General features: G+C 46.3%; 1 protein-coding gene across 1 annotated transcript in view; it reads right to left on the bottom strand.

The window, feature by feature from the left end:
- Positions 1–23,330, bottom strand: part of SH2D4A (SH2 domain containing 4A) — a 164,918-nt gene that overhangs the window by 27,903 nt on the left and 113,685 nt on the right. The window contains exons 6-8 of the mRNA XM_075337814.1: positions 11,062–11,203; positions 7,700–7,904; positions 5,003–5,142 (exon numbers count right to left, since the gene is read on the bottom strand). Of these exons, the coding sequence (XP_075193929.1) occupies positions 5,003–5,142; positions 7,700–7,904; positions 11,062–11,203 (487 nt within the window). The remainder of the gene's footprint in view (positions 1–5,002; positions 5,143–7,699; positions 7,905–11,061; positions 11,204–23,330) is intronic.

Below are 23,330 nucleotides of genomic sequence, written 5' to 3'. Positions count from 1 at the left end.
AGCAATTGGTATCATGCTGTTTTTTCCTTTGTCCTGATGAAGAAGGCGGACATGCCTTTGAAACGCGTAGACCTGGCCTAAATAAAGAAAATATAGCAAAGAATTCATCACATCGTTTGGCTTCATGGTTTTAGCGCAGTGTTAAACCCGACTTTCTTATCCATTCATGATTCCCAGGTAGAATTCATAAAAATATCTAGAAAATCACAATGTATGATTTTTAAATATTTAATTTGCATTTTATTACATGAAATAAGTGTTTGATCACCTACCAACCAGCAAGAATTCTGGCTCTCACAGACCTGTTATTTTTTCTTTAAGAAGCCCTCCTACTCTGCACTCATTACCTGTATTAATTGCACCTGTTTGAACTAGTTACCTGTATAAAAAACACCTGTCCACACACTCAATGCATCACACTCCAACCTCTCTACCATGGCCAAGATCAAATTGCTGTCTAAGGACACCAGGGACAAAATTGTAGACCTGCACAAGGCTGGGATGGGTTACAGGAGAATAGGCAAGCAGCTTGGTGAAAAGGCAACAACTGTTGGCACAATTTATAGAAAATGAAAGAAACACAAGATGATTCTCAATCTAAAGCCTGCTTTACATGTTACGATTTCGCATGCGATATCATATGCGATCGTAACCGCCCCCATCGTATGTGCGGCATGTTCAATTTGTTGAATGTGCCGCACAAACGATTAACCCCCGTCACACGTACTTACCCGTCCATACGACCTCGCTGTGGGCGGCGAACATCCACTTCCTGGAGTGGGAGGGACGTTCGGCGTCACAGCGACGTCACGCGGCAGCCGGCCAATAGAAGCGGAGGGGCAGAGATGAGTGGGACGTAAACATCCCGCCCACCTCCTTCCTTCCGCATTGTCGGCGGGAGCCGCGGACGGAGGTAAGCTGTCGCTCAATGTTCCCGGGGTGTCACACACTGCGATGTGTGCTGCCTCGGGAACATTGCACAACCGCACATTCAATTTTTGAGGAATGAACGACGTGCATGCGATGAACGGATTTTCGTTCAATCACAAGTGCACGGAGGTTTTACACACTACAATCATACTTACGATGCCGGATGTGCGTCACTTACGACGTGACCCCCTCCGACACATCGTAAGATTTATTGTAGCATGTAAAGCGCCCTTTAGTTGGTCTGGGGCTCCATGCAAGATCTCGCCTCGTGGGGTAAGGATGATTGTGAGAAAGGTGAGGAATCAGCCCAGAACTACATGGGAGGACCTGGTCAATGACCTAAATAGAGCTGTGACAACCGTCTCAAAGATTACCATTAGTAACACACTACACTGTCATGGATTAAAATCCTGTCACTGTACCAACCGTGAAGCATGGGTGTGGAAACATCATACTTTGGGGGTGATTCTCTGCAAAGGGGACTTGACCACTGGACTGTATTGAAGGAAAGATGGATGGTGTCATGTATCGTGAGATTTTAGCCAACAACCTCCTTCCCTCAGTAAGAGCATTGAATACAGCTTGTAACTCTGTCTTTCAGCATGACAATGACCCGAAGCACATAGCCAGGGCAACTAAGGCGTGGCTCCATAAGAAGCATTTCAAGGTCCTGGAGTGGCCTAGCCAGTCTCCAGACCTGAACCCAATAGAAAATCTTTGGAGGAAGATGAAACTCAATGTTACCCAGCGACAGCCCCGAAACCTGAAAGATCTGGAGAAGATCTGTATGGAGGAGTGGGCCAAAATCCTGCAAATTACAGGAAACATCTGACCTCTGTAAATGCAAAGATTTCTGTACCAATTATTAAGTTCTGTTTTTTATTGTATCAAGTGCTTATTTAAGGCAATAAAATGTAAATTAATTCATGCAATGTGATTTTCTGAATTGTTTCTGGATTCTGTTTGCCACAGTTGAAGTGTCTCTACAATATAAAAATTACAGACCTCTCCATTCCTTGTAGGTGGGAAAACTTGCAAAATCGGCAGTGTATCAAATACTTTCCCCATTGTAAATTCTGATCATGGTGTTGTGGTATTATTTGTCCCTTTTATGTGGTAATAGTGGTATATTGGTCTTGGTACAGTGAGTTTTGCTCAGTAACAGGATGGTGGTGATCTTTAGACAGTACGTGGTAATAACATAAAGTCATACTATAGCAGCATTATTTGCTTCTAGCATATGGTATTATAAACTTGTCACATGTATATATTGTATTTGTATTATTTATTTTAGGGAGGATAACACAGACTCTGTCAATGCTCCTGGGGCCCACACAGCTGAGCAAAGTGCTAGTGTGTGTGTGTGTATGTGTCTGTGTGTGTGTGTGTGTGTATGAGGTGGGAGGTAGGTTCAAATTCTGCCTTTGGGTCTACAGGACTCACATTTAGGCCAGAGTCACACTTGCGAGTGACTCGCATTGTATCAGCCGCCACAGTCTGCTGCTCTCCGAACAGGAGCAGGTCACCTGCATTTATTTCTAAGCAGCTGACCCGCTCATGTCCGGAGGGCGTAGGCTGTGTCGGGTGATGCGATGCGAGACTTGTGCGAGTCACTCGCAAGTGTGACTCTGGCCTTATATGTTGAGTATTTTGTGAAATTTTTACATCAATATTTGTTAGCTAAAACCAGGAGTGGAACAAATCAAAGGAAAAATATAATAGAAACCTGGGCACAACTTCTGTACTTTTACCCACTCCTGGTTTTGGCTACAAATACTAAGGTAAAATACTGATCAAATGCTGATCATGAACTAACTGACTCACTAGTGTTTGACCATTACTGACAGGAAAACACTTCCTTCCTAGTCTTAAGTAAGCTAGCTGGGAGTATGAAGACCCAAACTGTGCTGACCACACAGTGACCCATGACGCTGCAGAAGTGGCCGGTACGGAGGAAGGTTTGTTAAATGTATTAATTTGAATGGTGTACTGTGGTAAATGGCCACAAGGTAGGAAGGGGTTAGTTAAAAAGAGGGGGAAAGAGTATAAATAAGGCAGGATGAAGAAAGAGGACAGGAGAGTCCCCAGTAGGTGTAAGAGACAAGAAGCCTAAAACATTTAATTATAAAAGATACTAAGGGTCAAACCTTTGACACCAGACACGCAGGGTCTTGCTTATTAATTGGTAACTGTGTCCCCAGAAGAGGGATTGAGTCCGGTCTGTCGGGGTGGCGTCCATCTTTCTTGGATTGAAAAACCCAATGATTTTCCCTGTGAGACCGAAGGTCAGTGGGCTCTTAAAGGAGAAGAGTAGGTCCTGGCCAGAAGCAGGGGTGGAGGAGTGCTGTCATAATAATCAACTTCAATAGCACAAGCTAAATTCCTGTGGGTGGGACGGAGTGGCTAAAGGACTTTTTCAATCGGCTAGTGCTTTTCACGTCAGACAGGAAAATGAGGGGCCTAGTAGTATCTGATGGAGCTCAGGTGCCAGGAAAGCAGTCGGCTGGTAAATTGAATTATGGAGAGGAGTTTGGAGTGAACCCCGTCGGAGTCAGGAGTGGTGCCCATTTTATGCGAATGGAAAGTACCCATGTAGTGAAAGCAAGTAAAGTTCTGCTGGTTAAAAGAAAAGCATCGGTGTCTGATTCATTGTCTCAGTGGAAGAATGGACTGTAGCAAAAGCATCCCTGCAGTGGAGTGGTGACTGAGACGCAAGGGGTTACCGGATGGCTGTGCTGTGGCCTGGAAGCCACTGTACGAACGACTACTACTGCCTCCCCTAGCCACCCAACAACCCAGCTAATCTATTAGCAAATCAAATGCCTATTAGCTCTATAGGATGCCATCCAAGTGCAATCCAATTTTCACTGACTGTTAGATGAAACTCGGAGCAAACTCTCAGACAGTTTTACTAATTAGTAAAAAAAAAAAAACCTGACATGTGAATGAGACCTTACTCACAGTGCCTCACACATTCCAACTACTACCTAGCTACATCAAGCATAAGGTGATTCTTAATGCAGGAAATATTCATAGCAGTTTTAGTGTCTCCACTCGCAAATCATTTCTTTCATATGGCATATCACACATCACAATGGCTCAGTAGTTAACATTGCAGCATGCTCTGCTGTAACCATGAGTTGAAATCCTACCAAGGTCAACATAGGCAAAGAGTTTGGATGTTCTCCTTGTGTTTACATGGGTTTGCTCCAGATACTCTGGTTCTTTCTTCGTGTTTACAAGGGTTTCCTCCAGGTACTCTGTTTTTTTCCCACAGTCCAAAGACAAACAGTCACCTCTCGCTCCCCACACTATTTCCTCACACATTCCGCCTCAGCTCACCATACTGTCTCCTCATACATTACCCCCTCCCCATACTCATCCCACCTCTCATTGCTCGCCATACTGTTTCCTTATACATTCCCTTTTACCCTGCTCATCATACTGTTTCTTTATACATTCCCCCTTGCCCCCCATACTGAGTCTGCACTCAACCCCCCTTCACTTTTCATACTTTCTCCTTTTATATTCCCCCTCCCCATAATGTTATCACACACATTCCCCCTAGTAACTACATATACTGTATTCGCACCCATTTCCCACCCGCCCTACATGGTTTCAGGGGGTGCAAAATGCAGGATCAGGCAGCCCAATGGAGCCCCCTGCTGGCTGCACCCAGGGCAAATGCCTCGTCTGGCCTCCTCTAAGTACATCCCTGGATGATAATATCTTGTATAAAGTGCTGTGAACTTAATAGTGCTAAAATGGCAAGTAATATAAATCTGTGTGGCAAATCTGAGCATCACAGATCATAGGAATCAACAAAGGACATGAAAGTCCAGATAAAGGGATAACTCCTATATTGTAATTTTTTATACAGTGCCAATCTGTTCTAGATGGCAAATGCAAAGAATTCTAACAAACAAAAAAAGCGATTTGGCAGAAAATATGTGCTTTTTTCCTTATTTGTATGTGCGCTTGCATGATTTATATCCTATTCACTGTAATGTAAAATCTGGTAAAAATTCCAAACAGCTTTATATACAGTACCTGTGAATATATGATTACGTACCATGAAACCATTGTGCTATGCAGATTCCAGATCTGTTCCATCCTGCCCGATGTGGAAGCTGCTCTTCTTTATACCATTTAATTATGTTCTCACGAGTGCAGCTGGAGTTTAATCTTTTTATGCCCTGTCTCCTATCCAATCTAAATGATATAAAAAGAGACATCATTAATATACAATGGAAGAACAGTAATTGTAACCTGTAAAAATTAAAGACTGATTTTATTAAGTGACTGAATGCTGTATAGGATGACCACATCATTGTCATTTCCTCTCTATTTCCTTACCGGAACATGCAATGACAATGTATACTACTAGTGATGGGCGAACGTGCTCGCCACTGCTCGTTACTCAATCGATAAATAAATGATAAAATCTACAAAACAGGTAGTTCATGCATACATGAAATTCTATCCATATCCATCGGATATAAAATAGAATTGTACAAATATAATAGCCATACATGACTGTGTTGGACTTATGCGTAAAGACCATTTGGATATAACATGAGAATTTACAAGGGAAGAATAACAGAATTTTGGGGGAAAAAAAAGTATATCCAATTTTCTCAGAATAAAATTATACTCTTTATTAGTTAAGGGATGGTGGTACAAAAATGGGGCCACACACATGAATCACTGAGTAAGCCAGGAGGTACATATATATAAAAAAATGTGGATATATACTGTATACAAGGATTATTTGCACGTATACTTATAGTTTATCTATCCCCTTACATGTATTAGCAGCATACACATCATACCAGTGTAGTATGATGTGGAAATTATAAAGTGCTGTATGCTATAAGTATCCATTATTTGCAATGCTGGAAGTTGAGACTATACAAATGCATGGTACACTGTGAACACAGACTCAATTTGTCCACATTTACCCTCCAATATCAATGGCATATAGAGAGCACTTATCTGATACTAACACAGAGGTATGCAGTTGTGAAATTAGTTTCAGCAGCAGGATATACCTGCGAAATCTGCTGTATATACAGTATATATAGTCAGATCAGGATTATAATGATGATAGATACCTGGGAAGTCTGGTGTCCATATGTGAGGCCAACCCAACACGCGTTTTGGCTTTCCTTCTTCAGGCATTGGCGTCACAGGAAATTGACAGTGTATAAGAAGGGGTAAAATAGCCAATCAACAGTATCGATCCAGTATAGGGGTGCTCCAATGCGACTCGAGTACGAAGTATAATTGAAGTCAATGGGAAACTCAAGCATTTTCAACCTTAGATTCTCAAAGCTCAATCGAGTAACAAGCCTTGGCGAGCTCGCTCGCTCATCACTATATACCACTATTTTAAATTATATAAGTCCACTTTGAAATTTGGGTGCTATGAAAACTAATGTCAGGATTGTCCTGTGAATGCCACTGTTCATACAATACTACCGTGTTTCCCCGAAAATAAGACCTACCCCACATATAAGCCCTAGTAGGATTTTGGGGGCTTTTTGGAATATGCTTAAAATATAAGACTCCAAAAATAAGCCCTAGTTGCAGTTCCATAAAGAAGTGTTAAAGCAGCTAAAAAAGTTAAAGAATACAGTAGGACTCTTCATCAAAGAAAGCAGACATCCCTAAAAGAAAGCTGACACCCCCAAAAGACAGCAGGCACTGCCAAAGGAAAGTAGACACTCCACTCGCCCCCCCAAAAAAATTGCACTCACCAGTCCCCAAACAATTACAGCTGGCAAGTGACGACAGTGGATGGGCTCTCATACAGAGATCTGCATAGCTGTTAGGTCCCTCGCCGTTCCAGCTGCAATGCACTGCAGCTCTCACAAACAGATCGGGTACCAGAATCACTTCTCGTGAGTGATACTGCTCCCAGTCACCGGGGGGAGCTAACCGCTGTAGAATGCAGAGGGTCCTGACAGTGACACAAATTTGTATGTGAGAGCCTATTCACATGCCAACTCTAATATTTTGGGGTCTGGTAAGTGCAATTATTTTAGGGGGTGTCTGCTTTCTTTGGGGGTAAACTTAGCAGTACATAGAGAATAATAAATTTAAGGTAATTTAAATCTTTGTAAATATGGTATGTCCCTGCCACTATAGGACTGGTTCTGCACCATGAGAATAGCAGATCAGATAAGAAAATGTGCATATGAACCAGAAATAGGATTAACACAAAATGTTGATGTTCCAGAATGTGATGACATGATTAGATTTGAATAAATATTGGTTTTTTTTGTTCAAGAATAAATGTGGATTGTTGTTCATGGGAAAAGTTAAAGACATCACCTGAAGATAAGCCCTAGCACATCTTTTGGAGCAAAAATTAATATAAGACCCTTTCTTATTTTCAGGGAAACACGGTAGTCCTAATGAGAAAATACAATAACAAAATGTGACTCTGTGTTATTATTATTTTTTATTTATAGAGCACCATTGATTGCTGTACATAAGAGGGGGTTACATACAGAATACATATACAAGTTACAATAGACAGACTAACAATGACAGACGGGTACATAGGGGAGAGGGCCCTGCCCTTGCGGACTTGCATTCTACAGGATAATGGGGAGGAGACAGTAGGTTGGGGGGTTGTCTCAGGCGGGGGAGCAAAACTTGGTGACAGATTTCCTATTACTTTTAATGTTATACATGAAGAGGACACCAGTGTTCATAAGACATGAACAATACAATAAGGGATAGTGTGTGTAAATATTTCTACCTATTTATTCCTGAGTTGTTTTGTGCTTGTGAAGTTGGCTTTGGCTTCGGTGGTAGAGGGGGTCGTTTTACCTCTCCACCAAAATGTTTGGCTCTTTCTGCCACAGCACCTCTTTCAATGGCCTGCATTGACAATCTCTTGTAATCATCCCGCGCTTGCTTAGCCATAGATCGTCGCCTTTCATCGGCTGCCTTTGACTTCCTCACTAAAAAGAAAGAAACAAAACAGCACTGTCAGTTACTTCATTGTCACTCTGCAGCCAAAAGTATGTTATGTGTAAAAATATTGTCTGAGCAAGGATTTTTGTTATTTTACTGTGTATGTTGGATTGCCTGATCTATCTGTGTAGCTTAAAAACATTGCATAAGATATCACATGAGTCACGAGGAAGATAATGGGATTTGAGCTAAGGACATTCTCTTCCTCATTTCACACATCACATTTTCATTAGTAGAATACTTATGACAGCAGACATCTTTGGATTTTGTTCCTTGCTTCTTCTGGTGCTATCAGAAAACTGAGCTGCTAAGTGGAATTTGTGAATTAATTCTTGACATAGTACAAACCCATGGATAAAATTATCACCCATGCCAGAGGCGGACATACCATTAGTGCAACCTGTGCAAATGCACAGGGACCCAAGAGGTAAGGGCACCCGTTACCATCTCCGAAGCGGTGAGGTTGTCTATTATCATCACCTATTGGGCTGCAAAGGTCCCATATACTGTTCTTGCAGAGGGGCCCATTACCACCTCCAAACCATGCAGAATTGTGTTATATTGGGCTGCAAAGGCCACATATACTTTTCTTGTAAGGAGGCCATTACCACCTCCAAACCACACGGAATTGTATGTTATATTGGGTTGCAAAGGACACATATACCGTTCTTGCAAAGGAGCCCTCTTCTGTCTCTGTCCGCTCTTGACCCATGCGTAACTAGCTATATTACAATCAACCATATTAGGCCCCCTTCACATAAAACACTAACGATTTGCACTGTCCATGGTGTAGGTACGTTGTCCGTCCGTATGTCAGTGTATGTTTGTTTGTGCTGTCAGTGTGACATCCGGATAGCACACGGACAAATTGAACTTATATACTTACCTGTCTATGGCGCTGCTGTCACACTTGCTTCCAGGTCCGCAGTCAGTGCAGTGAATATTCCTGAGCAAAATGAGCAGGCCCAGAAGCAAGTGGGAAAGCTGCGCCGGAAACAGGTAAGTATAAAATACATTTATTTTTCAGTGACATGTTTCCTTCGGTATGTGTCACACTGACGTAAATTGGATTACATCAGTGTGCAGTCCATGTGACATCTTTGCTTCAGGCAGAAAACGGACATGTCGCTTTGTGGAGCACACGGACATGTGTGTGCTCCACACGGACACACAGTCCATGTCAAAACATAGATGTGTGCGCGAGCCCATTAATTTTAATGGGCCTACGTGTGTCCGTGTCTCCTGTACGTGTTAAAATGGACGTCACACGTTCTGGAGACACGGATGTGTAAAAGAGGCCTTAGATAGAGGGATTACATGGATACAGAGATTATGCTGGAATTACTATAATATATTTACATATTGTATCTCAGGAAATAACACAACACACATTCACCACATTTATTGTAGGGCATGTCAGTGGGGCTACACTGAATGCACCCTGACTGCTGAGCCCCATATATATAAAGGGTTAAATCCATCTCCCATGCCCGAATCCGCCCCCCCTTGTGTTTGTCCAATCCCACTGTTTTCCCTCCTACTGTTTCTCCCTATATAATCCCACTAATTCCTGGTTTCGGTCTCTCCTCAGCCTGAGACCCGGACGCTGCTGTGCTGTTGGACACCCGGACACACTTGCGCTGCTGGACCACCCTCCCTCCCCTTTTGTCGTATGTTAGATTGTTTAAGTCACAGCGGTCATGGTCGAAAATGTTGGATGTTAAGCGAAGGCTGATTGCGCTGGGAGTCCAGCCTGGCATTAAGCCTCGTTGACATGGTATATTTGGTTGGTTAATTACACCTGTTATTTCAAAAGCTGTGACCGACCCCAACCCAACAAAAGATGAGAGTTTGGGCATATTTGGTTATCTCTCCAATAAAGTTCATTTGGTTTACTACATTTGTGTGTTTTGTTCGGGCATGGGACACTCGATACGGTGGTGGGGTCTCAGCAGTCAACATGTTACACATCATACTGTCATATATACCTCCTGATCAATTTGCTAAGTATTTTGCTCATATATATTTTCAGTCTGCTATACAAAGGGCCCACAAGTAACACTGACTTTGAAGGCACACTGTTCTACTACAGTATACGCAAATATAACATTGCCATCATTCACAAATCTACCTCTGCCTCTACATAATAATAAACTGGGTAGTTTGATAAATGGATGCTGAGATTATGCCTTTGTCTATACATAGGGAATCAAGTGTATTATGCCAACTACTCTCATATAGGGGCTCACACCGGCAAATGGCCCACCGGGGAAGCCTCCTGTTTACCAGATGGCCAGTCCGAGCCTGAAAATGACTGTGTAATTTCATCCAGAATTGACAAGTGGGAAAATGTGCTAATTGTAAGGCCTAATGGCTGTATATATATATATATATATATATATATATATATATATATATATATATATATATATATCATTCCACAAAGTGGTGTGCATTACAGCAGGAAAATATGAAAATCAGCATGCCTCCATAAAAAATTATGAGATTTGGCCACATTTCAGCCCTGAATTAAGTTCTTAATGAAAGATAATGGGCAGATCACTTTTAGGCTATGTGCGCACAGTGCGTTTTTCGCGGCGTTTTTGCGCGTTTTTCAGGTGCATTTTTGGCCCCAAAACTGCAGGACTTTGCTTCCCCAGCAAAGTCTATGAGTTTTCATTTTTGCTGTCCGCACACATCTGTTTTTTTTACCTGCGTTTTTGAGTTAAAAAAAAAAAATGGACATGTCAGTTCTTTCCTGCGTTTTTCTGCGTTTTCCCCCCATGCAATGCATTGGAAAAACGCAGTAAAACGCAGAGATCAAAAACGCAGCGTTTTTTCGACGCAGGTGCGTTTTTGTGCGTTTTTAGCGGCCAAAAATGCACAAAAACGCAGCGTCAAAAAGACGCAGTGTGCGAACCTAGCCTTACTCCTCGGGATCAGCACTCAGTCCTTTTATCTGGTGCTGGCACATCCGCTAGGTCAATTGTATTTAGAAATCTACATTTCCAGTTTAATCTAAGCAACTACAACTACAGAACCGCTTACTAGCATCATAGAAATGCGTTTTTGAAGTATATTTGAGATCTATTACTCTTTTACTTTTTTTCTCTACAGTAAAATGAAGGAAAAAGAAAATCATACAGGTTTCTTGCCATTCAGTGTCTTCCTTTTCAAGTTTTTGCTTGACTTCTTGTGCTTCCTTCCAGTTCATGTAAATTTCTTGTGTCCTTTCTTCTAATTTTTGACTTTCATTTTCTGGTGGATTCAATACAGCAGATGTTTTCTGAATTAGGGAGACAAAGAGAAATGGGTGAAATATGCTGTAAAAACGCTGCAAGACTTTACATATTGCAGGTACAAATCTGATGCAAATCATCAAGGAAAAAAATAGCAACATATGCATGAGATTTCAGAAATCTCGTTCACATTCCTTCTACTGTAAAACGCTTTTCCATGTGGAAAAACTGCAACAAAAACGCAACGTGTGCACATACCCAAATTGACATTCAGATGAAAAACAGAACAAATACGTAAAACTCATGTATGAGAGGATGTATATGAACTGTCATACATTGACAAGCTAGATCTTCTTCCAGGCTTAGGACTTATTCACACTTTTATATTTTGTGCAGTATTTTGCATAACTAATTGTTACGTATAACCAAGAAAGGCTCCAGAATACAGAAAAAAGTATAGTGGAAAGTATGATATTGCATTTGGGCCACACGTCGGTTGCTCTATTGGGGCTTCTATCTGAAGCCACAAGAATTGGTAAAAATGCAATATGATCAAAGTACTGATCAAATTGCGAACAGGTGTTGGAAGCCTAACTTTGTTCTATGCTCCATAACCCCTAAAGGTTTTATTCTCAGTATTGATCTTCAGGAGCGCACCACTCTTCAATCTTCTGACTTCCCTCTTTCCAGAGGAGGTATGTTTCTGATTGATTCATAATTCAGACCAGCGGCATTGTTATGCCACTGGACAGAACTGAGCACTCTCCAATGCAGTTTTGCCTTTGTTACATTAGAGGAGGGCAGTTGCTTCAAATCAGAGCTTACAAACTCTATAGAAAAGAGGTTGTAAACACTGCAGTCTAGAAGACCATTCATCAGAGATGGCCAGAATCCTAAGTAACGAGCAGTGAAAAATGAAATGAAAAATCCTTCCATTCATGAGAACAGAGAGGATGTTATTAACAAGTAAATTGCAAAGTTGCCAGTTCATACAAGTTTTAACCAATTATCATTAGGAGAATAGCCCTTAATGTTTTTTGAAGGTGGCTGTTGAAAGATCTTCTTTTGATGGCAGCATGTTAGTTAAACTAAGCACTCAACAAACCCGATGCCCTGGTTGCTGCTAACAATGTTGGGCAATTGGCACTGATCGATGACAAAAAAGGTGGTCTCCAATGATTTAACCAATTACTGCAGCTTCTAATGTGTTTGCCAGTTGGAGAGAGCTCTCACTGTCACCCATGTGTGTCCCACAAGGTTCTGCCTAAAAGGTAATGCTGCTGAAAAAGCCTAAAGGCCACTTTACATGTGTGAAGCCCCACAGGTGTTGTGTCGGTGCATTACCTTCAGGGACTCCACTCAGCTGGATCTGGTCACAGGTAGGAGATCTTCTTCTTGTCGTGACGCCACTCTCAGTATTGCGGCCAGTAGGGACCGCCACTGCAGGTTGAGGGACGCCTGGGGCTGATGGTGAGTGCAGTTAGTTGGAATAGCCTCCTGAGAGTGAGGCAAGCCCCAGGGCCCTGTGTAGGTGCGTAGAACCACAAGGCGCAGAATAACTCCACACAGGCAGAATGTCTTTCAGGGTTTTTACTCACTTCAGGTGGCAGGGTGAGTAACCCGGGCGTAGCTGGGATGAACCAGGCGGGAACCAGGTATCCTTCAGGCTGACTTCTGATGGTGACTACCAACTCGCCTTCCTTAGCCCTTGGTGGTTTGGGGTGACCCCGACTTTTAGTCCCTATGGGGGTCACCCAGGGAAGTTGCTGAAGCCTCACTCCCCTTCGTTTGCCGTTTGCTTGTGGCCTGGACCAGCTCACTCCAGCTGCTTGCCTCCTGTGAGCTATGGGCCCTAACTGTGGCTACGTGGCTGCGGCTTTTGTGGTGTTGTGGTGTGGGCTTTGAGGGCCCCACACCGGCAGGTTTAGCAGGGAAAGGTGGATCTATCCCCGCTCCGGGATCTGCCGCCCGTTTGGGCCTGGTTCTCCCTAGCAGTCTCCTTACTTCCCACTCTGTGCTCTCTCTCTAGCTGGAGATGGGTTTCGGGTAGCACTCCTAGGTGACCGTTCTCCCCCGTCGGTAGCCACTGCGCGGACGCTGTCAGACTACAGCAGCCCAGGGGAAGGGGTCAGCTCTCCTCGGAGCTCCCTGGACTCTGCTCTGAACCGGCTCACATCTGGGACCTTCACTGCTGCTCCTGTCAGAGCCTCACTTTCCTGCTCCTCACTCCTCCACACTCTGCTTCAGACTCTTTACTCCTCCTTCTCTTTTCCCTTTTGTGCCTGCCTACGCCACCTAGCAACCAGGCTCTCTTACCACACCCCTTGAGAGGAGATGGAGGCTTCGCCCCCTCCACTCCTCAAGTGGAGGTGAAGGCTTTGCCCCCTCCTGGAATCCCCAGGGGTCCTCTCAAAGGTACATGTGTGAGACCTGATCACTATGCGCCTGTGTAGTCACACCTCGGTCAGCCTTCTGGATTACCTGTATTGTACTGTCCCCAGCATGGGTGCAGTACTCAGTGGTGCCTGACCAGGTCAGGGGCGCCACACATGCTGCGATATCGGTACCGATATCGTTAGCGTGGGTACCCGCCCCCATCGTTTGTGCGACATGGGCAAATCGCCCAGACCCGTCACACTACTTACCTGCCCTGCGACATCGCTGTGTGACCGGCGAAACGCCTCCTTTCTAAGGGGGCGGTTTGTTCAGCGTCACAGCGACGTCACAGCTGCGTCACTGAACCGCCACCCAATAGAAGCGGAGGGGCGGAGATGAGCGGGACGAACATCCCGCCCACCTCCTTCCTTCCGCATTGCGGGTGGGAGGCAGGTAAGGAGAGGTTCCTCGTTCCTGCGGTGTCACGGATATTTCATGATCATTCCACACCTATAATGCTCAGGTAACATAATATACACCTGGTTATATGGGATATATGTTCTTTCTCCTATTATCTACATATATTTCATGATCATTCCACACCTATAATACTCAGGTAACATAATATACACCTGGTTATATGGCATATGCGTTCATTTTCCTGTAATCTACTAATATTTCATGATCATTCCACACCTATAATGCTCAGGTAACATAATATACACCTGGTTATTTGGGATATGTGTTCATTCTCCTATTATCTACATATATTTCATGATCATTCCACACCTATAATGCTCAGGTAACGTAATATACACCTGGTTATATGCCATATGCGTTCATTTTCCTATTATCTACATATATTTCATGATCATTCCACACCTATAATGCTCATATATAATGTTCATTCCATGTCTAACTTGCCATAGAAACCTTTTATACATCTGCATAATATACACCTAATAAGTTATTATCCTCATTCTTTTTATTTATTCCTTTTCATCATTCTTTTTAGTATGTCCCGTCCGGGTGCTTTACGTATGAACACCACTTGCGCGATCATCACTGTGCTCGGGCACGCTCGGTGCTCAGGCCAGTGCAAGCAGTTAGCAGTGTTTGAATGGCTCTCACTGGGGGTAAAAACAGCGTTATCAGATGTAGTGTGTACAAAAAAAAATAACTGCCCTCCCCCGGAAGTGTTCTTGTTATGGCTGGCTGTATGTGAGCAGAGACCAGAACTGCCTAATTAGTGACTTCCATTGGGGCTCAAGTCAAGTCCGGATCCTGAACCGAATGTTATTTAAAGTCTGGCTGCACCCCCGAACCGAACTTCCACGGGTCCACTCATCTCTAATTAAGGGGAGAAACAGGCAGCCACTGCTCATTTCTTCCAAACTGCACATATCTCCTCTATGTAGGTGGTGTAGGAAATAGTTACATTTGCTGCCCCATGTTGTGGAATGGAGTGGTTTGATGACATCACAGCAACAAAACAGAAAAACCTTTCTGTGATTTTCTATTCTATGGGCCTTTTGTAACAGATTTCCCACATTTGGCTTTAGCCAATGTATAATTTGACTTTTTTCACAAGATTTTTAGGCTTAAAGGGATATTCTCATCAAGATCCTATGCAAATTATGTAATAATTTAAGGCCACACAATTAAAGAGTTATTCCCATCTCCAAGATCCTATCCTAATATGTAGTAGGTGCAATAATAAGAATATTAGCAAATACCTCCAATTATAAATGTAGTATAGTTCTCCTGATATAGCCATGTCTCCAGGGGCGTAACTACCGCGGTCGCAGAGGTTGGCATTGCGACCGGGCCTGGCAGCTTAGGGGCCCCACTCTGCAGACCACGCGTCCGCTATATATACCGATGCCGCCGCCACTGACACCGGGTCCCCCTGGCCGGTGTCATCGGCGGTAGCACTGGGCCCCCCTGCCCAGTGTCATTGGCGACGGCACCGGGCCCCCTCCCCTGTCATCGCGCACAGCAATGATGAAGCATAGAGCGGCGCTCCATGCTCCATCATTCTCCCCCTGCGCGCGGTGACGTCACTCCTGTGCGACTGCTGTGCTGAGAGCACAGAGCGCAGGACGGGAGGACAGCGACCGGAGCAGCAGGGGAACAGAGAACAGAGGTGAGTGAGGACGGAGCAGTGGTGAAACGAACAGAGAGGTGAGTATTTTTTTTTTTAATCAGGGAGTACACGGTGGCCAGAGGCCTGGGGGTTCTATATTATGCACAGGAAGGCCTGGGGGTGCTGCATTATACACAGGGAGACCTGGGGGAAGCTGCATTATACACAGGGAGGCCTGGGGGAGGCTGCATTATACACAGGGAGGCCTGTGGGAGGCTGCTTTATGCAATGGGAGGCCTGGGGGGGTTTTCTGCATTATTCACAGGGAGGCCTGGGGGAGGCTGCATTATACACAGGGAGGCCTGGGGGGTTCTGAATTATACACAGGGAGGCCTGGGGGGGTTCTGCATTATGCACAAGGAGGCCTGGGGGTTCTGCATTATACACAGGGAGGCCTAGGGGGTTCTGAATTATACACAGGGAGGCCTGGGGGTGCTGCATTATACACAGGGAGGCCTGGGAGAGGCTGCATTATACACAGGGAGACCTGCAGGAGGCTGCATTATACACAGGGAGGCCTGGGGGAGACTGCATTATGCACAGGGAGACCTGGTGGCGGGTTCTGCACTATGCACAGGAAGGCCTGGGGGTTCTGCATTATACACAGGGAGGCCTAGGAGGTTCTGAATTATACACAGGGAGGCCTGGGGGTGCTGCATTATACACAGGGAGGCCTGGGAGAGGCTGCATTATACACAGGGAGACCTGCAGGAGGCTGCATTATACACAGGGAGGCCTGGGGGAGACTGCATTATGCACAGGGAGACCTGGTGGCGGGTTCTGCACTATGCACAGGAAGGCCTGGGGGTTCTGCATTATACACAGGGAGGCCTGTGGGTGCTGCATTATACACAGGGAGGCCTGGGGGTTCTGCATTGTACACAGCGAGGCCTGGAGGTTCTGCATTATGCACATGGAGGCCTGTGGGTGTTGCATTATACAGAGGGAGGCCTGGAGGTTCTGCATTATACACAGGGAGGCCTGGAGGTTCTGCATTATACACAGGGAGGCCTGTGGGTGCTGCATTATACACAGGGAGGCCTGTGGGTGCTGCATTATACACAGGGAGGCCTGGGGGAGGCTGCAGTATACACAGGGAGGCCTGTGGGAGGCTGCATTATGCACTGGGAGGCCTGGTAGGGTTTTCTGCATTATACACAGGGAGGCCTGGGGGAGGCTGCATTATACACAGGGAGGCCTGGGGGGTTCTGAATTATACACAGGGAGGCCTGGGGGATTCTGCATTATGCACAAGGAGGCCTGGGGGTTCTGCATTATACACAGGGAGGCCTGGGGGGTTCTGAATTATACACAGGGAGGCCTGGGGGTTCTGCATTATACACAGGGAGGCCTGGGAGAGGCTGCATTATACACAGGGAGACCTGCAGGAGGCTGCATTATACACAGGGAGGCCTGGGGGAGACTGCATTATGCACAGGGAGACCTGGTGGCGGGTTCTGCACTATGCACAGGAAGGCCTGGGGATTCTGCATTATACACAGGGAGGCCTGTGGGTGCTGCATTATACACAGGGAGGCCTGGGGGTTCTGCATTGTACACAGCGAGGCCTGGAGGTTCTGCATTATGCACATGGAGGCCTGTGGGTGTTGCATTATACAGAGGGAGGCCTGGGGGTTCTGCATTATACACAGGGAGGCCTGGAGGTTCTGCATTATACACAGGGAGGCCTGTGGGTGCTGCATTATACACAGGGAGGCCTGTGGGTGCTGCATTATACACAGGGAGGCCTGGGGGAGGCTGCATTATACGCAGGGAGGCCTGTGGGAGGCTGCATTATGCACTGGGACGCCTGGTAGGGTTTTCTGCATTATACACAGGGAGGCCTGGAGGAGGCTGCATTATACACAGGGAGGCCTGGGGGGTTCTGAATTATACACAGGGAGGCCTGGGGGGTTCTGCATTATGCACAAGGAGGCCTGGGGGTTCTGCATTATACACAGGGAGGCCTGTGGGTGCTGCATTATACACAGGGAGGCCTGGGGGCTTCTGAATTATACACAGGGAGGCCTGGGGGTGCTGCATTATACACATGGAGGCCTGAAAGAGGCTGCATTATACACAGGGAGGCCTGTGGGGTTCTGAATTATACACAGGGAGGCCTGGGGGGTTCTGCATTATGCACAAGGAGGCCTGGGGGTTCTGCATTATACACAGGGAGGCCTGGGGGGTTCTGAATTATACACAGGGAGGCCTGGGGGTTCTGCATTATACACAGGGAGGCCTGGGAGAGGCTGCATTATACACAGGGAGACCTGCAGGAGGCTGCATTATACACAGGGAAGCCTGGGGGAGACTGCATTATGCACAGGGAGACCTGGTGGCGGGTTCTGCACTATGCACAGGAAGGCCTGGGGATTCTGCATTATACACAGGGAGGCCTGTGGGTGCTGCATTATACACAGGGAGGCCTGGGGGTTCTGCATTGTACACAGCGAGGCCTGGAGGTTCTGCATTATGCACATGGAGGCCTGTGGGTGTTGCATTATACAGAGGGAGGCCTGGGGGTTCTGCATTATACACAGGGAGGCCTGGAGGTTCTGCATTATACACAGGGAGGCCTGTGGGTGCTGCATTATACACAGGGAGGCCTGTGGGTGCTGCATTATACACAGGGAGGCCTGTGGGTGCTGCATTTTACACAGGGAGGTCTGGGGGAGGCTGCATTATACGCAGGGAGGCCTGTGGGAGGCTGCATTATGCACTGGGAGGCCTGGTAGGGTTTTCTGCATTATACACAGGGAGGCCTGGGGGAGGCTGCATTATACACAGGGAGGCCTGGGGGGTTCTGAATTATACACAGGGAGGCCTGGGGGGTTCTGAATTATGCACAAGGAGGCCTGGGGGTTCTGCATTATACACAGGGAGGCCTGTGGGTGCTGCATTATACACAGGGAGGCCTGGGGGGTTCTGCATTATACACAGGGAGGCCTGTGGGTGCTGCATTATACACAGGGAGGCCTGTGGGTGCTGCATTATACACAGGTAGGCCTGGGGGTGCTGCATTATACACAGGGAGGCCTGGGAGAGGCTGCATTATACACAGGGAGGCCTGGGGGAGACTGCATTATGCACAGGGAGACCTGGTGGGGGGTTCTGCACTATGCACAGAAAGTCCTGGGGGTTCTGCATTATACACAGGGAGGCCTGGGGGTTCTGCATTGTACACAGCGAGGCCTGGAGGTTCTGCATTATGCACATGGAGGCCTGTGGGTGTTGCATTATACAGAGGGAGGCCTGGGGGTTCTGCATTATACACAGGGAGGCCTGGAGGTTCTGCATTATACACAGGGAGGCCTGTGGGTGCTGCATTATACACAGGGAGGCCTGTGGGTGCTGCATTATACACAGGGAGGCCTGGGGGAGGCTGCATTATACACAGGGAGACCTGGAGGAGGCTGCATTAGACACAGGGAGGCTGCATTATGCACAGGGAAGCCTAGGGGGGGGTTCTGCATTATGCACAGTGTGGCCTGGGGGTTCTGGATTATACACAGGGAGGCCTGGGGGTTCTGGATTATACACAGGGAGGCCTGGGGGTTCTGCATTATACACAGGGAGGCCTGGGGGTTCTGCATTATACACAGGGGGCCTGGAGGGGGCTGCATTATACATAGGGAGGCCTGGTGGGGGCTGCATTATACACAAGGAGGCCTGGTGGGGCTGTATTATACACAGGGCCTGGGGGTGCTGCATTATACACAGGGAGGCTTGATGGAGGCTGCATTATAAACAGGGAGGCTGCATTATACACATGGAGGCCTGTTGGGGGCTGTATTATACACAGGGAGGTCTGGTGGGCTGCATTATGCACATGGAGGCCTGATGGGGGCTGCATTTTACACAGGGAGGCCTGGTGGAGGCTGCATTATACACACGGAGGTCTGAGGGTGCTGCATTATACACAGGGAGGCTTGGTGTGGGCTGAATTACACACAGGGAGGCTGCATTATACACAGGGTGGCCTGGTGAGGGCTGCATTTTACACAGGGAGGCCTAGTGGAGGCTGCAATATACACAGGGAGGCTTGGTGGGGGCTGCATTACACACAAGGAGGCCTGATGGGTCTGCATTATACAAAATGAAGGACACCTTATACATGGACTATAGGGGTGCATTTACATGGAGGAGCATGGGGCTGCATAATACAATATGAAGATTTATGGGGCTGCATTATAATACATATAGGACTATGGGGACTACATTATAATATATGGAGGAGTATGGAGGCTACCTTATACATGGACTATGGGGGTGCATTATAGAACATGGAGGCCTATGTGGTGCAGTATAATCTATTGAGTACTATGGGGTGAATTATAATACATGGAGAACTTTGGGAAATGCATTATAATACATAGAGGACTATGGGGGTACATTCTAATATATCAAGGGTTATGTGGGACCCTTTATACTATATGGAAGGCTATGTAGAGTCCATTACAGTATTTGGAGAACTATATACGAGGGGGGACAAAGATACAAGCATGGGATTCAAACGTTTTGTGCTTAGGGAAAAAGGCTCTTTCCCTCAGTACCCAGCTTTCCCATGCTCTGCTATAATCTTCTCATAGCACCCAGCTTTCCCATGATCTGATATACATCATGTCTCAGCACCCAGCTTTCCCATGCTCTGATATAGGAAAGCTGGGTGCTGAGGGAAAGATGTGTAGCAGAGCATGGGGAAGCTGGGTGCCGAGGACAAGATGGATATCAGAACATAGGAAAGCTGGGTGCTGATAGAGGGTTTTTAGATCATGGGAAACCTGGGTGCTGAGGGTAAGAGCCAAGTGTCAGCGTGATTATCATGTACCCCGAGTGTCAGTGTCATCCGTACCCCAAGTGTCGGGGTACGTGGAGGGCGGGGCCCAGGTCCGAACTTTGCACAGGGGCCCATCAATCTCTAGTTACGCCACTGCATGTCTCTTACCTTATGTGCAGGGCATTGCAGCTTAGGTAGCGACGATTACGAACAAGTGCAACTAACTGTCACTATATGAGTGGACATAACCATGGATACCTAAGCTGAAATGCCCTGCACATGAGGCAAGAGACATGACTATATCAGGTGAACAATACTACATTTCTAATTAGAGGTATTTGCTAATATTATTTTTACACTTATTACATATTAGGATAGGATCTTGGAGATGGGAATACCCCTTTAACTGTGTGGTGTTAAATTCCCCTTAATGACCTTCAATGTGTTCTTCTTCCTGAAATCAGTCTTGAATGCATATTTTTAGCAGCAATTAAATAGAGATTAACGCTTATTTTTGCCAGAAAGAAAACTGTTTCCTTGATGGAAATGAGGTTAGAACACAATTCCAGTGACAATACAGCTGCTATTACGGTACAATATTGCTAAAATGTTGAAAAATACAATACAGTGTATATATACACAAGGATCCCATAATAACCCAGTAGAGCTTTCCAAAAAATCAGATACTTATGATTGGCTGCAATAAAAGTTACTATTTAAACGGAACCTGTCACCAGATTTGGTGACTATAAGTTGCGGCCACCACCAGTGGGCTCTTATATACAGGATTCTAACAATCTGTATATAAGAGCCCAGGCCACTGTGTAGAACATAAAAAACACTTTATAATACTCACCTAACGGTCGGTGCCGAGCAGACTGGTCGGATGGGTATCTCTGTTCTCTGGGTCCGGCGCCTGATTTTCAGCCATCTTTGTCCTCCTTCTTCTGAAGCCTGGGTGCATGTTGCATCCTATGTCATACACACTAGCCGTCATTGAGGTCATGCGCAGGCGCACTTTGATCTGCCCTCAGCGGGGCAGATCAAAGTATTGTAGTGCGCCTGTGTGGGACCTCAATGCCGGCTCGTGTGGATGACGTAGGATGCATCATGCACCCAGGCTTCAGAAGAAGGAGGACAAAGATGGCCGAAAGAGAACAAAGACACACATCTGACTAATCTGCACCGCACCACCCCTTAGGTGAGTATTATAAAGTGATATTTAAGTTCTGCACAGTGGCCTGGTGTTGGCCTAATGCATATTGATCTGTATGTATTGCAACAACTATTGTTTGTTTAATATGATGTGATTTTATGTCTGCATGCATATTGTTCAGATGTTAACAAAGTTAAAAAAAAAAAAAAAAAAGGGTCCTCATTCACAGACAGGATGTTCCTCCTCCTTCTCCCAGTATGTGTATTCTAGTGTGGCGCCCCAGGACCTGGTCGCCACAACAGCATTGCCCCTCCAAAGTGTTGATGCTGAGCCTGGAGGTAATTGGGAGGTCTATTGGCCAGTAAGTTTAACATCCAACGCAGCTCTCCCTCAGACCAGCAGGGGAAGCTCTGAACCTGGAGTTCCAGGGAGCATTCCTTAAGTCTGGCCTGAGGGAGGGGTTAGTGTTCAGTCTGTAGAGAGAAGTGATAGGAAGCAGACGCAGAGTAGTGCTGTCCTGTGGAACTGGGGCCTAGAGCTGGAGCAGCTTGGCCCAGTGAGACAGGAGGAGCAGAGAGGCACAGAAGAGACTCGGACATCGGAGTCTGTGGCCGCCAGGGCCTAAAATACTCCCTGGTAGCCGAATCCGAAGGGCAGGAGAGCTGCAAGCACCTGGCCCATAAACAGCCCGAAGGTACAGCTGCATCATCAGGGCCCGGTGTGGACTCCAGCAGAGAAGCACCAGAGAGGGCCTGTGCAGCCTACCACAGAGGGAAAGGGACGTACCACCGGTCCCAGCAGCAAGAGGGCCATTGCTAAATCCAGAGAGCAGGGTTCTATCACAGCAAGGGAAAAGAACAGGAGTAGGCCTCATACTCATCTGGCCAAAACGACAGCTCAGTTACTTCCAGGCCGGCCGGAGCCCTCTACCACCTGTAACGGTCTCCCAGGACTAACCATTTGTGGAGTAAAAGAGGAGAAGGTAAAGAGACTGTTGTTTGTGCCTGTTTCTTTCATGCCTGTCGGCCCTGCACCGTGTTTTCCACACAACACCATAGACTCTCACGAGCACCAACAATGTCCCCGGGGCACCGCTCCACCTGTGGGGAGCAGTACCACCATTGCTGCCATATCATCACCCTGGAGGCCTCACACAGCAGCGGCGGCTTAATAGCCGCATACCACAGGTGGCGTCACGAACACAAACCCCAAGTCACCAGCCATATTTAACTGACACCCACCAGGGCCACGGAGTCGGGCCCCGCCACCACTGACTACCCGCGGACTAGTCCGGCCCGGCACCGGGTGTCCCATAGCCCTGGGGTGGGCGAGTTACTAGTGTGGAGCTGAAAGCTGAAGGTCACAGCAGATTTTCTCTCTCCCTCTCCCAGAAACCAGACTGATCCTATTCTCATGTTGTAAACTAGATATTCTTAATTCTCAATAAATGAATATGCTCTGTTGCTCGCTGTGGACATCACGCTGATTAACCCGCTGCTAACACCTGGGCTCTTATATACAACATATTAGAATGCTGTATATAAGACCCCACTGGTGTTGGCCGCAGCTTATAGTCACCGAATCTGGTGACAGGTTCCCTTTAATATCTTCATAAAATATCCACACTGCTTCAATATATCATACTATGTATGACACAATTAACTATAATGATACTTGTATTTCTCAGATGTGTGTACAGTATGTAGAGATGCACCT

Source organism: Anomaloglossus baeobatrachus, chromosome 1, assembly GCF_048569485.1.
Source record: "Anomaloglossus baeobatrachus isolate aAnoBae1 chromosome 1, aAnoBae1.hap1, whole genome shotgun sequence".
In the NCBI taxonomy this organism is placed as follows: Eukaryota; Metazoa; Chordata; class Amphibia; order Anura; family Aromobatidae; genus Anomaloglossus; species Anomaloglossus baeobatrachus.
Note: the sequence above shows the minus strand (reverse complement) of the source record. Positions and strands in the feature narration are given on the sequence as shown.